This window comes from Stegodyphus dumicola, chromosome 4, assembly GCF_044657685.1.
Source record: "Stegodyphus dumicola isolate Sdum_Otavi_A_Nest chromosome 4, ASM4465768v1".
Classification (NCBI taxonomy): domain Eukaryota; kingdom Metazoa; phylum Arthropoda; class Arachnida; order Araneae; family Eresidae; genus Stegodyphus; species Stegodyphus dumicola.
This window is the reverse complement of record NC_140771.1, coordinates 85,395,209-85,411,642: the sequence shown is the minus strand read 5'-3', so window position 1 is coordinate 85,411,642 and position 16,434 is coordinate 85,395,209. Positions and strand designations below refer to the sequence as shown.

Here is a 16,434-nt window from a genome sequence, read left to right as displayed (position 1 = left end):
GAGGGCCATAAAAAAATTACAGCGAAAATGTATGCGCAAAAGCGCCAAATCTAGCAAACGCGTTGATTTCAGATTGCGTAAGTTTATATAGTTCTATATTTCTTAAGACGCCATTGACATACTAGTTTAATTTTTAAATCTTTTTTTCCTATCCTATGGATTTAACAATTTGGGAATTGACCATGATGAAAAGTCGGCAATAGAATTTTGGGTAAAGTGCAGAATCACCCACTGCTTGACGCGGTCTTAAGAATTGCACATACTCGGTATCCATGTGCACATCGACCTATTTTCGCTTAAAAAAAAATCCTAGAATTGCACAAAAATGGCACTGCGCACACCCTTGACTTTATCTATGTACACATCGACCTATTTTCACTTAAAAAGTAAAAGAAAATTGACAAAAATTCAATTGTTTTTACCCTTGTAAAAAGCGGCAAACAAATAAGCGAGCGATTCTGCACTTTACTGAGAATATTTTCAAAGAAAAGGCATCATTCATTATAGAAAATTATGTTCGAACAACCAACGAGATGAAATTATGCTTTAGTGATGAGTCGGTAGCGAAATAGCGATGCAGGGATCCATTCAGTTATGTTTAGCCTTTTTCATATAAATTATAATAATAAAAAAGTATTATATGAAATTAACCTTTTATCTAAATTAAAACATCAATCTTAAATAGTTATTTACTATTATACTTCCTTTCTTTCCGCAATTATTTTTGGCAGCATTTGCATCAACAATAGTTTGGCGAATTTTTACGGCCCTCGAAACCGAATAGTACCATAAATTAAAATATTTTACATTCATAAGCAAAAAATATGGACATTTAAATATGTGATGTTACGTCATGATACTGATAGAATTAGTTTCACAAGTGCCAGAGAAAACTGCCTGAGATTTGAAAGTATTATTAAGTAATAATAAATAAATTTAGAAGGAAGAAACCACATTAAATGATATGAATAACATTAAAATAATGTTATTTACTGAAAGACTGAAAAAGATTAAAAGCTGAATTACAATAATCAATGGTATTTAGGTGAATATGGATATATTAAATGGTTAGCTTAGATGATTGTTTATTTTTTTTTTAAAGTGTTAGTGCAAAATGACAAATAAGGCATTTATTAAAATGAAAAAAAAGCTTTAAAAGGTTTGTTTTATACAATAATGGGAGGGAGGACTCATCAAAATCAGAAATTTCAAGGGTAAAAAGGATTGATTATTATTTAATGCCTTTGTTTTTGAATTCAACCATGAATTTCACTACCATTTGTTTCTTGAAAATAAGATTTTACATGCAGATTATTTAAAAATTGAAACAACGTAAAATCAAGTTAAGATCATAAATATTTTAGCATTTTACCTAACAAAGTATTGTATAATTTTGAAGTATGATACATCCATGCTGCCAACAATACTAAAAAGCTTAAAAGTTTAATTTCATTTTTTTGGTAATTTAAAAGTATCACATTTATTTTAATATTAAAAATGCACTGCATGAATTCTTATCATTTTAACAAGCAAATACGGTAGAATGTTAAATAAACACATATTTAAAAAAATATTTAATAATGTGTAAAAGATTACAAAGATTCATTTACCAGTTTTTTTGACTGGAGATGACATCAGAAAAATAAGTTCTATAAAGCAAGAGGAAGAATTTTCTTTCATTCAACATGCGCAGATTTCTTGTTTGTTGTAAAGACATGAGAGTCATGCTCTCTGCAGTGTGAAGATTACTGAAAACTTTCTTTGCTTTTCTGAAAGACAATCTGATTGGCACTGCGAAAACTGGCTCTACGTCAGCTCTCCGAATTACACTCATGCATGACACAATTCACCAAGAAAGTGATCCGCTTCCACATTGGTGGAAAAAAAAAAAAAAAAAAAAAATCACTCTTTTAGAGACTGCTGTGTGAAATTCTCCAACTATTCCAGATTTTGGCTAAAATATTTTATTTCTCTGACTTTTTTGGGTCAGTTTTTAGAATTTTTCCTGGTTTTCCAGGTAGTGTGTCAAACCTGTCCTATAATACCTATCAACGCATTCAAGATATAAGTTAATTTTTATTACTGTATTTTTACCCTGCAATTTGAAGGGTGGAAAAATAATTAAAATTTGTGTTCTGCTTTCTAAAGAACAATAAGCAGTGGATAATTTCCAAAGTTATAGAATCCTACCATTTAAAAAATAAAGAAAAGAAAAAAGAATGTATGGGAACAATATGGTCAGCTGCTTTCTAAAGAACAACCTGTGGATTATTTTTAAAATTATGGAATCCTATCATAAAAAAGAAGAAAATAATGTACATATTTATGGGCACGACATAGTCAGTTGAATATGACCGACAAAACATTGCACTGAAGCAACTATTCATAGAAAATTTGTACTGATAGCAATCTAAACAGAGCTTCCAGCAAAATCAGAGGATCAAACAAACTATCGGGTTGTCCGAAAAGTCATTGGTAGAAGATGGCAAGTGTTAATTTGCGGAAGTACTAGAGTACTAGAATTCATATCCATGCAATCATTATGCCATGAATTGCTGAGAGGTTGAGCATTGTGTGTACTAATGCTGATTTTTGTTTGGTTTGTTTTACAAACTTGACAACACATGCAAGATAGAAGATCAAAAGTTGTTCCCACCATATATTATTACTTTACTTCAGGAAAGAAACAAATGCTTAACAAGCCCATGAAAAGTTGCATAAAGTTAACGGCAGCAATGCTCTGCATGAATGTCAGTGCCAATGCTATTTTATGATTTTGATCTTAACAATGCCTCTTGGTCAAGAAGGTTAATGATGACCAAATAAAGGCATTAATTGAGTCAAACCATCATTACACAACACGAGAGATTGCAAAAATATCGAATATCCATCATTCAATTGTTCACAATCATCTAAAGAAACTGGGATACATAAGCACTACGATATGTGGGTTCCTCATGAAGCTCATTTAATAGCACAGATAAACATATGTGACATGCTCATTAAACCTGAGGACAATAATTCTTTTTTGAAGCAACTTATAACTGGTGATGAGAAGTGCATCATGTACAATAATATGGTGCACAAACCCTCATTATCCCGAAGGGGTGATCCGCCTGAAATGACACAGAAAGCAGACATTCATGAGAAAGATTATGCTTTCAGTGTGGTGAGGGTTTAAAGGTGTTATATTTTTTCAGCTTCTACCTGAACCAAACAATCAGTTCTGAACTGTATGTAGGCAACTGAACAGTTGAACGAAGCCATCATCCAGAAATGACCAGAACTCATTAATCACAAAGAGATCATGTTCCATCTGATAATGTAAACCACACAAAAGTTTGCTCACCCATCAAAATCTTTTACAGCTTAGATGGGATATAGTGTGACACCCTCCATATTCACCTGACCTTGCACCATAAGACATCTGCTTTTATGCTATCTTCAACAGTCTTTGTATGGTATAAAATTCAATACTGATGAGGCTGTAAATCAGCACCACCTTCAGTTTTTTACAGATAAAGACAGACTTCTATGAACAAGGAATTCTGCAGCCTGCTGAAAAATGGCCTAAGATTATTGAGCAAAATGGACAATATATCACTGATTGAAATGTATTCTTTGTGTCATCAAGCTTACGTTGTAAAACATAGATCAAATGCACCTGACAAATGGATAGTAGAAAAAGACAAAAGCTTTTTCATACAACGCAAAAATAAAGTGAATCGTATACTTATCATTTATTAAATAAAATTCAGTTTCTTTTGAATTTCACAGGAACATTTGGCACAACTTTGGTGGGATTTCCACCAACTTTCATGGTCAACAGGATTAAGCAGTGAAATGTGTTTGTTTTATATCATATGCAAACTGTCATTGGGCACTATTCAAATTGAAAATATATATATTTAAACAAATGCTTAATTTTTTTCCCTCTGAGACTAAATTATAGCTAATATAAAAGGAAAGAAAGCTGTTTGATAAAACTATATTATTAAGTATAAACCACAAGAGCAAAATACCAAATATCTTACTTTCCAGTACATGTTCCTTCAACTTCAGTAAATAATTTTTGTTTTACCGTTTCTAAAAGTTGAGGCCCAAAATATCTTGGATGTAACAGTATTTCATGCTCTAAAGAAATCTATAAAAAGAAAATATTCATAAAATAAAATTTTATTTTATATGGCTTGTATTTTTGAAAGCTGCTTAAACATATGCAAAATATATTAATTTAATTAATGCAAAAATAAATAGCTGATTAAATGATCAAACAAGCTGATTAAATATGCAAAGAATATTTTCAAGTATTAAGGAAATCAAAGAAAATTCATAACACAGGTTATTCAGTTTTATTAACGGTGTCAACTGCAACTACATTTTAAAGATGTAATATACACTGCTATTTTTCCGTTATGAACCTGCAGCACATGCTAGTGGGATCTTTAATGGTAAACAATTTTAATTACAAACAAATTTTAGTTCGATTTCAATTGTTTTAATTGTAAACAATTCTAGTTGTAAGAAACAGTTTATAGACTGCAAACACATACACTGGCTAATACGTGCCACATGCCGAAAAATAGGGTAAGTGCATAATGGAAAAGCATTCAAGAGTTTACTATTCAGGAATTTAAAAAAAAAAAAAAATTCTTTAAAGTAATGTATATAAATATTTGCACAAAAATCACATAAAAATCAGAAATTTGGTGATTTTAAATCAATAACTGCATACTGAGGTTTAATATTCCAGCAGTTGTGGGATTCAGCAAGTATTTCTTCCCAAATATGCATAATATCCCTCAGTTGCAAATTTGCAATGCAAGCTGTGTTTGTTTGTACTGACTGCAGTGCATAACCAGAATGCAAACTGAGCTGAACCATTTTAACCATTAAAAGGTTAACTCATTCTGTTAATAACTACATATTTAAAACTACAACGATAGCAAAACAATTAATTGCAGTGGAAGTTTTGCAACACATATAAAACAGAATAATTAAATTTTATTTACCGGCAAGTAAAATAACAATAATAATATAAAAAAAGGGGAACATACAAATCTGAAAGGTTTCAAATTTTAAATTGCATCCAAAGGGACTTTTTTTTAACATTTGTGTGTTACCTTTATTTATTAAATATCACGTTCTTTGTTTGCACTTAAACCATAAAATTCAGTTCAACAGCAATGTCGCAAAATAATTTTTAAATGAGCATATCTTTAAAATTTCTGATATGCAGTTCCATGCTGGAGATAAAGAGGTGCCTTTGGACTAAAAAACTGCATTTACTCCTCTTGATTTAATGACTACTTAATAAATGAGAGAATCACATATTAATTTTACTTCAACATTCCCAGAATTTACCACACTTCTTAATACACAACAGTATACAGAATATTAAAGCAACATATAAATTGAAAAAAAAAAAAAAACTTCAATTTCAACATTTTAAAGTATTATTTTTCTTGCTTTATTGCAAAGAAGAACATTAATGACATTACTGAAGTTTATTTCATGGTATTGTTGCATAACAGTCAAATTGCCATTACCAAGGTGCTGCCACTTTTATGAAAACAGACCACTATACACAAACTGGGAATGGGACTATTCACCATGGCTGGTTCACCGCTGGGACGTTTAAAACTGCTTTATCATTTAATAGTAATTCAATTTTTACCTTGGAAAACTCTTTCACATTTAATAAGACATATGTCACTTGCAATGACACTTGGTAGACTAGTGTATGCAAGTTCTTGATTTCCAGAATTTCAGTGTAATGAAAATAAAAGACAACAAGCTTAACAGTTTCATTATGATTCATTGCGACAAAATACAATGCAAAAAGAAATACTAATACTGCCACCACTAAATCATAAAAATCCTCACATTATCATGTACAACAAAACTACACATCTTTCCTTAATTAAATCACATTAAATATTCAGTGCAAAATTTCAATATCATTTAATTAATTTATCATCATTTAAGTGCAGAATTGCCCACTTATTTGTTTGGCACTTTTTACAAGAGTAAGAAGAAATGGATTTTTGTCAATTTTTTTAAGTGAAAATAGGTCGATGTGTACATGGATAGAATCAAAGGAATGCGCAATGCCATTTTTGTGCAATTCTGGGATTTTTTTAAAGTGAAAATAGGTCGATGTGTACATAGATACCGGGTATGTGCAATTCTTAAAAACGCGCCAAGCAGTGGGTGATTATGCACTTTTCCCCATTTAATAGTAAATGATCAGCAACTATAAATTCTTTTAAAACAAGAGCAATATATTCCAGAGGTCTTTTATATTCTGCTAAACTTAACAAATACCTCATATTAAATTAACAATTAGAAATAAATAAACTAAATAATTAATAAAGCAAATGGCATCATCTAGGAAGTGAAGCTTGAATAAGAAATGATTTGTTTATACATTGCTACCTCGATATACATTCTGGGCTGATCTTTGGAATATGGTAACTGGTAGTTTGGCAGCATTTTGGAGGCGATAAAGGTTACTACCTAGGACTTTAGTAATAATGTAAGAAGTACTCAGTTCCGATTACGCATTATTTTGTGTGAGGGAAATGAGAGGTCATGAGATATGTCATGTGACATTAATGGACGAATTACAGTTCTTTAATCGGAAAAGCGGGGAAATCTGGAAATTTTGTACTTAGCTTTATTCTGTGTTGTGTGAAACAGTGTTGGTTAATTTTTGAATCCCATGGCCGTAACTAAAGTGAATTCGAAATGGGTATTTAGGCATTGTGATAAAGAGAATTTTGCTTTTTATTTATTGGAGGAAGTATGGAGGAAAAATTAGATTAGGATTGTAAGCTAATTTTTATTAATTTAATGTATGTGCTTATTTATATTTTAAGTAGTGTTTTTGAATTTAATTATATTTTAATTAAATGATAGTTATTTTGTGAATTATATGTTTGGAGGAATTTGGTATACGTTGCAAGTGGAAGTAAACGTGCATGGAAATAATTTAAATATTTGACACTAAGTATTTGTAACCATTTGTAATGTTTGCAGTATGAATTCGTTGGTGCCATTTATAATATAATAGATAATTTAGAGGTAAAAGTTTTTGGATATTTTATTTATTTTATACGTGGAAATGTTATCTTTGGAAAGGGTATACACTTTTTTGCGATCAGGTAATTTCATATATGTTCTTTTTACCAGATTTAAAGATTCACAAAATTTTCATGCATTTTCGTGAAATTTTTCTAATTTATGAGAAAAAAGCAGTGTACATGGATATAGTGAAGAGTGTGCGCAATGCCATTTTTGTGCAATTCTGGGATGTTTTTTTAAGTAAAAATAAGTCGACGTGTACATGGTTTAGTGATATTTTAATTAAATGATAGTTATTTTGTGAATTTTATGTTTGTAGGAATTTGGTATACGTTTTGGTTGAAGTAAACGTGTATGGAAATAATTTAAATATTTGACGTTTATAATATAATAGATAATTTAGAGGTAAAAGTTTTTGGATATTTTATTTATTTTATACGTGGAAATGTTCATCTTTGGAAAGGGTATATACTTTTTCGCGATCAGGTAATTTCACATATGTGCTTTTTACCGAGTTTAAAGATTCACAGATTTGTTTTGCATTTTCATGCAAATTTTTGTAATTTATGAGAAAATAGCAGTGTAGATGTATAAAGTTAAGAGTGTGTGCAATGCCATTTTTGTGCAATTCTGGGATTTTTTTAAAGTAAAAATAAGTCGACGTGTAAATAGTTATGTGTATGTGCTATTCTGAAAAACGTGCAAGGAGTTTGCGATTGTGCACTTTTTCTCAATTTTGCAGTTAATATTTTTCATGATTAAGCAGTTTTGTTACATAAAATTTCTAGCATAAGTGTAATTCGGCTAGTAGATTGTTAGAAAAAGTGTTCAGGAAATAAAAAGAAAAGAAACATGTCTTTACTTCGTGAAGACAAAATGGCTGCGGAAAAAAAAATAGAGGGTTGCTGTAGCAGAGTTGGTCGCCAAAAAAATCGCCAAGTTACCATAATCCAAAGATCAACCCATTTATGTTCCATAAAAGTTCTAGTATAAACGTAATTCGGCTAGCAGATTGTTGGAAAAAATGTTGAGTTAAAAAAAAAAAAAAGCGCCTTTACTTCGTGAAAACAAAATGGCATCCAAAACAAAACTAGCAGGTTGCTGTAGCAGGGTTGGTAGCTAAATTTTTGCCAAAAAATCGCCAAGTTACCATAATGTAAAGATTTACCCATAAATGCTTAATCATGACGAAGATTAGGTGCGAAATTGGGAGAAAGTGCAGAATCGCAAACCGCTTCCTGCGTTTTTAAGAATCGCACATACATGGTATCCATGTACACGTCGACCTATTTTCACTTAAAAAAACATCCCAGAATTGCACAAAAATGGCATTGCGCACACTCTTGACTTTATCTATGTAAACATCGACCTATTTTCACTTAAAAAGTCAAAGAAAATTGACAAAAATCCAATTCTTCTTACTCTTGTAAAAAGCGCCAAACAAATAAGTGGGCGGTTCTGCACTTTAGCAGCGAAATTGTTTCTAAGTGCTTATTAGCTAAAATCACGATCAGAATTTTCCGGAAAATGTCACATGACATGTCTCATGATCTCTCATTTCTCTGAGACAAAATAATCTGCGATTCGAACTGTGTAGTTCTCAGATTATTGCCAAAGTAATTACCTAGTAACCTTTATCGCCTTACCAAAATGTCGCCAAACTACCTGTTACCATATTCTAAAGATTAGCCAATTTGTATTTTAGTATTAAGCAAAGTTATAAAAGAATAGGATTTTAAAATAGAAATGATGGGTTTTCATCCGCAGAGAACCCATTGGCGCTTCGGGAAAGAACCCGTTGGCGCCGTTGCATTTTTACTCGCCAAGCTCGCAGTTCATCGGCGATGAGCCGAGCCGCAAACGTGATTTTTAGTGCATGTAAATTCAAGTTAGCAGACAAAACAATATGTTAAGCATATGGTAGTAAAAATTCACAGATAATAAGCATGTAGATGTAAAACTAACTTGTTAAGTGTGATATACGAAAATTGTATTAAATTCAAGTTAGCACAGAAAAGAATATATTGAGTATAAGACAATATATAAGCATTTATAACGGAAATAAAAATTCATTTGAAAAATATAAATTAGTATTAATGTACTGAAATTAACCTGTTAAACGTGATAAACAAAAAAAAATTTGTCTTAAATTCCAGTTAACACAGAAAACAATATATTCCTTACACCAGCAGTGGTTTGCTAATTTTGATGACCATGGTGATGCATCAAACTATTCTGTCATCTTAGATAATCAATAACCTTTTTTACTTCAACTCAATCATCTATTTATGTCACACTTGCCATCCTTTGAAAGGTTATTGTTAGAAAAGCATTAACAATATATTACCTTGTTAAAATTTTACGCCAAAAAATTGATTTATTCTCATAATTTTAGATGACAATAATCAATAATAAAAATAAAAGCATTACTTAGTTATTTAAATTGCTGGTTCTTAGAGCTGTTAATAATTAGTTGTTAAATGAATATCTTCATACGGTATTTTGTTTAAAAGATCATTTCGTTTTATTTTATTAGCAGTTTCTAGTTATATCCCAGTAAAAAATACTTGGATTCATATATAGGTAGATTAAAAAAAATGTTAAATTATGGAACAGTTATACCAGACTTCACAGACATGCACAGAACACCAAATACCAGAGTGTTTATGTTACATACGATTGAAGCATATTAAATCAATTAGCACAAAAAAGAAAACTGACTATGTCAGGAAATAAATCATATTGTCACTTACATGATAAAACATTCTAGTTGAATCTTTTACCTAGCGCTTTAACAACATCAAACACCAATCACGATATCAACACAAAAATTGAATTCTGCAAGGTAAAGCACCTATAGAGATGAGTGGTTTTTCTCCTTATCAGTGAAAAAAGATAAGACTGGGAAACATAAAATTTTGAAATTAATTTTTGCGTGAATTTCACATTACGTTCTGACTTTAATCCAAGGAGGTTAGAATAGAAGAGGGGAGAGTTCGCAGTTTAATCGACTATCGGGGAATGAAACTCCACCGAACAAGCGGCGTCCATGTTTGTAACTTCAAAACATTGCATTACGGCAGTGAAACATACGTGTTTTTAAGCTGTTGCGTGCATGTATTTTCCAATAAAAATATGTAAAATTTATAATGAAATACTTCGCTATTGTTAGTTTTTTGTTTTAACGTTATAAAGATGATATCGTTTGATGATACGTACAGAAAATCATTAAGAAATAGTTCGAAATCTAAATGCATGTTCATAACATTAAAGCCTTTAAAAATAATGTTTCTGCATATTTCAAGAATTTGTTTAGGTTTTATTACCAACCTGTTGGATGTACTTTTCAATTTTTCTTTAAGAAGTGATATTTCTGATTTATTCACAATATTGTAATTTATTAAAGAATCATTTAAAATAATTTTAACCTGAAATTAATAGCACATAATTATCTAACAAAATAGTCACAGGTTGCATTTTTTTAAAAATGAAAGTTTTAAATAGATTCTTTTCACAACCAACAACCTTATAACAACAAGAAAATAAATAGTAATAAAATAACACAGATTTATGTAAATTCAGTAATTTCAGTTTATACGCGTTTCATATTTATGAATCTCAAAGAATTCTGTAATTCAGCCTTGAATTAAGCTGAATTACAGAAATATACCTATACCTATATTTTTGAATACATCTTTTCACAAGTTCAGTTGTGTAAATATTTACTTGTATCGCTATACTGCCTACAAATTTGTAAATTTATGAAAAAAAAAAAAAAAAAAAAATTAACAGCAGAAAAGATAGTTTATCTTGATCAAATGGCACAAATTATATTCCTAACAGTTCACAAAACTTAAATAATAATTAATACATAAAGAAAAGCATTACTTTATTTAACACCTTTACAATTCATAAAAACAGTAAGAATTGGTGTCTTACTTTTCATCAAATGAATTACCTAAAACATTAAAATTATGCAGTTTAAATCCTAGTATACATCATTGTATGTTAAGGAACAAAGATGCCAGCTATAAAGAGAAACATTAAAATGTATTTAACATATTTTGATTATTATTAAGTCCTTTTGTTCACATCTGGAAAGAAAACAACATGACATTGTGATATTTTTTACCATAGTTATCAAATAACATAAAAAAAAAAAAAAAAAAAAGAAAAAAAAAGAAAATCAATACTTACGCGTGAAAAGTAATCCCAGGAATCTTTTTCGAAAATCTGTTTGTACATCAATATACAACACAAGCTGACATGCTTCAAAAAGAAAAGAAAAAAATATTGCAATTACAGACTTCCTTGCATAAGTCACAGGATAACAGGAACATGGCCACCAAGCTTCACCGTTTGAGTTGAACCTTCCCTCCTTCTATTCTAACCTCCTTGCTTTAATCTTATGTGCAGAATCGCCCACTTATTTGGCGCTTTTTTACAAGAGTAGAGGAATTGAATTTTTGCCGATTTCCGTTGACTTTTTAAATGAAAGTATATCGATGTGTACATCAACAAAGGGAGTGCGCAATTCCGAATTTGTGCAATTCTCTGATTTTTTTAAGTGAAAATAGGTCGATGTGTACATGGATACCGAGTATGTGCAATTCTTAAGACCGCGTCAAGCAGTGGGTGATTCTGCACTTTCCCCTATCTTATTTACTTTCTTTCGCAAGAACATTACATAATTCTTCATACCAGGGTCTTCCTGATTGTAGTAATATATATAATATATTCGTTGAAATGAATGATAAATGTATATTTAATGTTTTTGTTTGCTTTATTAGTCCAAAGGGGGTTGGTCCCTGAAGGACTATTTTTTTCGTTTTGCGATTTTGCGTTGAAAACTTTAGAAGGCTATATCACTTTTCAAATCGTTGCATTTTTCTCGCATTGTGATAAAATAACGGCTCCTAGAGCAGAGCCATCCAAATTTGAATGACGTAATGCTACTGCATATATGGGCATCTGAAAGCCCAAATGTGAATTTTAGAATTTGTTTTATTATGGATTTCATATTTTGTAAAACTTTAACGAATTTTTGATTAACAAACTCAACGATTTAAAAGCGATCAATGGCAACACTCTACGGGGGGGGGGGAATTTATCTCCAGCGCGCGGAACTGTGTATCAGAAATTCTAAAGATTTAAAATTATTTTGCGACATTGTTTTATGGATTAAGCGCAAAGAACATGATATTTAATAAATAAAAGTAACACACAAAACGTTAAAAAAACGCCCCTTTGGATGCAATCTGAAACCTTTAAGATTTATTATTATTATTATTTATTCTGTTATGCCTACCTATTCTCGCCGACGTTCCGATATTACATATTCTACACCTTTGAAATATTTGTTTATGTACTGTGCGAGTAATGTGTTTTCCTTTTCTTGTATTTCATTGATGCCTAAATTATCGCTTTTGAATATAATATATAATGTAAATACTTTGTAAATACGGGCTTTATACACTACACAGATGTTCAAAAATTCTCACCAAATTTGTAACCTCAAGAACTATTTATCACTCGGAAAATCTATATCTCTTTAGTTACTTATGACTCTACAATAATTAAATAATTCATTTACTCATATTCTCAAATGAGCAAAACAAAAGTTACTCTAACTCTCTAATAAGAACAACAACATCATAGTATGTTGCCATTCTCTGAAACATAAACTGTTACGAAACATAGATAAAAATAATATGAATAGATAATGAATAAAAAAAATCTATAGAATAAGAAAACGAATACGTCTGCTTGAAGCTCGTGCAATATTACTCAGAAGCTGCAGTTAGAAAAAAATATAAACAAAAATATTAGAATCAAATTATTGTTCACAGACATGGATGGCGGTTTAACCGCAACTGGAATCTCAAACTTTAATTTACTTACTAACTGCAACTTTAACGTGTAGATTCGTTGATAATCGCTTGCAGACGCATGTATTCTTGTAATATGTTTTTGTAAAATATAAAAGTTGTTATGTTATGAAGGTGACTACCCCACATCTCAGGATTCATCGAAGGAACCCACCTTCCAAGCTTCTGGTCTACTTTCAAGAGACAAAGTGCTCCAAACTTCTTCCCCATCAAATTCACCTCAACTAGAGTATATATTTAACTGCGGATTTTACAAAGGTCAGGCTCTAAACGGGAATCCCTAAGGTACTGGTAAGAGCAGAGAAAAATATCTCCTGCTGTAAGCCAGTATACCGACGAAAGTATCAAAGTATCAAAAAGATAACTAAAGATTTTATTTTGCTAAGTGAATTACTGCTCTTCCAGTATCACGAAATTGTGTTATGACCTAGCACAGTGTTAATCCCATACATGAGTGAGAGAAACTATCATCAAAAGCCTAAGCATTTCCTGGTACAACTAAATATTGAATACTTTTTCTCTACCTCTTCAGCAGAGGTTCTTTTTCTCTTCTTCTTGTATAAATAAAACAGTAGAAAGAAGAAATTCACAAGAGTTCCCCTTACAAAAATTTAATTTTTAACTAATTAATCATTAATTAATTAATTAACGAATTCCACAGCTTTATAGAAATATTACTCTATAAATATTTTATAAAACTTTGAAAAGCCATCAGGTTTTCTTGAAGCAGTAGACGTGAAAAATATGCTATGTCCTCGCAGTGACTCGAACTCTTGACCTTTCCAATACGAGCCGAGTACGCTTCAATTTGCATCATGAAGGCGTGGGGAAAGGAGGAAGAAATACGCTTTATTCTCCCACCTTTTAAAAGGCGAATGGAGTTGGGGACTCAATCCTCAAATCTTGGTGGTGACGAATTATCTTCCACCACCTTTCAGTTCGGGCATCCCTTTTTGTGTCATAAGGGTTTCTTGAAGCAGGAGATGGGAAAATGTGCAGTCCCTCAGCGACACCGAATAGCGTCTTTTATGCTTTCAATCACACCATTAGGCATGCGGAAAGGACGAAGAAAACACCTTACATCTTTAATAGAACATGGTCCTAAGGGAAATTTGTTTTGTAAAAAATCATACAGAAATTTAATAAAGAGTACAGGAAACTAAAGAAATCCTCCAAACTTTTCGGAATTATCTGATTGAATTCTATAAAAAAATCCAATGTTAAACCTCTTTAGAATCTTTTACAATTATGGTATAATTTTCTGTAAACAAGATCACAAAACATATATAGAGATCTATAAAATTTTAGATACAGCTTCTAAAAATTCACATTGGTTCACCTTTAATTTTGGATATCTACATTTAGAAATTTCTTTGTACACATTTTTGAATTAAATATTGAATAATAGACACCAAATGTTTTTCTAATAGATTATTTATTCCCCACTTCAAGTTTTGAATGTCGCAAAAATGAATATCTACACTGCTGGCCATTAAAATCGTATCACAATAAAGGAAAGCAAATACAAAAAAAAATATTTATTGTGTGTATATAGGAAGACATGAAGACAAAATAATGAAATTTGTAAGTAGTCTGGAGGTTTACGGGGGTGCGAAATTGCTAGAAACACATGCCAGCCCTGGCAGCTAAGACGGCCCTTAACCAGTTAGGCATGGAGTCAAACTGAGCTTGGATGACCGAAAAGGACAAGTCATTTCTTGCTGTTTCAAGTCTATACCACACTTCATTCACCGTATTAGTTGGAGAGGGGTTGCGGGCCAGTCTCTCAGCAACCTATGATCAAATGTTTTCAATGGGTGAGAAATCTGGAGACCATGCTGGCCAGAGCAGCAATCGAATACCGTGTGTATCGAGAAGGTCAGAAAACGACGTGCAACATGTGGTCTTGCATTATCTTGTTGAAAATGGCGCTTGGGAGGCCTCGATGATTGGGTACAACGACTGGATGTAAGATGTCAGAAATGTACTGATCTGCGTTTAAATTCCTGTCGATACGAACTAGAGATAGGCGTTTCGTGTACCCTGTGGCTGGCCAAATCATCACACCAGGTGCAGGGTCCCTCTGCCGACATCGAATGCAAGCAGGCAACTTGCGGTCTCATTGGAGCCTCCATACACATATACTGCCATCAGTATACTGCATACAGAACCGGAATTCATCTGAAAAGACGATATTGTGCCATTCCTGTGTCCAGCTTCAGGCCACCAGAGTCACCGACTCTCTCTATGCTGCATTGTCAAGGAAAGCCGAAGTAATGGTCGCCATGCTGATAGTCCACGCTGCTGCAAATATCGACGCACCCTACGAGCGGATACCGGCCGTGTTTCAAACATGCCGATTTCCTGACTAACGGTCCGTGATGTGGTTTTAAGGTTTTGAAGCGTTGACCTCGCAATATGTCTGTCCTCTTTGGAGTTAGTCATTGGAGGGCGTTGAGATCCTGAATGCTGTTCAGTATGATCCTCAGCAACGCACTGATTCCATATTCTCATGACAGTGGTTGGATTTCGAACAGTGCGATTGGCAATATCATGGAACGATAATCCACACACTCGTTAGGCAACGATCCTGCCTCTGTCGAATTCCGACACTTGCTGGTAAGCATTTCTTCTTCTTACTCGAGGCATGACACGATATTCTGAGCAAACTCCGACCTTACAAAGCACTTTCCAAATGAGAAATCCGATACACAACTTTTTTTATGCAGTGCTTCAGACAGACATCATTTGTCCCTCCTTCGTCATCTTAATGCGCTGAAATGGTTATCATTTGATTATCCCTTTCGTGTGATTTTGATGTTCGTCAGATCATTCCTTCCTTCCTGATGTTGTAATTTTAATTGCCTGCAGTGTAAAATATTCCTTGCAATTCAAAACGTATTAATCGGTAACTTGAGATATTTTGGTAGATGAAGTTTCTCGTCATAATTTTTTTGTTTTAAACAAAATTCAAAATTTTTGGAAATTACATAATATCTTTTACTGCACTTGAAATGATAATTTGCTTAGCAAAATTATATTTATGAGTTTCATATGAGGTTATCATGGCAATATATTCCATATAAGGTTAACATGGGAAAATAAACTATTCATCATTTTTAAAGATGCTAAAATTATTCGAAATATTCAATAGCCTTCGATGAAAGCGTTCCGTTTTCTTTGATGCTATAAAACAATGGAAACTGCTTGGAACTATGAAAATGTACTGAAGTCCGGATCACGTTGGAAGCTAATGCGAAGCAGTAGGACATTTATACTACGAAAATCCAAACAAAACCCGATTATTAATCCAATAAAACGTACAATATATTTGGAGTAACAGTTTGCAATAAAAATTAACTTGAAACTATTAGAAGAATCATTAGAGCTGATGCATCCAATGGGCGATCAGCAAGAAGGAAATTTATCATCAGTTAGGAAACAAGGAAAATACGTCTGA

At 32.0% G+C, this 16,434-nt stretch overlaps 1 protein-coding gene across 2 annotated transcripts in view; it reads right to left on the bottom strand.

Moving 5' to 3' along the window:
• Polr2G (DNA-directed RNA polymerase II subunit Rpb7) overlaps window positions 1–10,124 on the bottom strand; it is a 42,665-nt gene extending 32,541 nt beyond the window's left edge. Inside the window, exons 1-2 of one of the 2 annotated variants that reach the window (XM_085815141.1) lie at window positions 9,840–10,124; window positions 4,035–4,144 (exon numbers count right to left, since the gene is read on the bottom strand). In XM_085815141.1, the coding sequence (XP_085671267.1) occupies window positions 4,035–4,144; window positions 9,840–9,851 (122 nt within the window). In that variant the 5' untranslated portion in view covers window positions 9,852–10,124. The remainder of the gene's footprint in view (window positions 1–4,034; window positions 4,145–9,839) is intronic. The other variant, XM_085815142.1, reaches the window with a different exon arrangement.
• Between the last annotated feature and the right edge of the window lie 6,310 nt (window positions 10,125–16,434).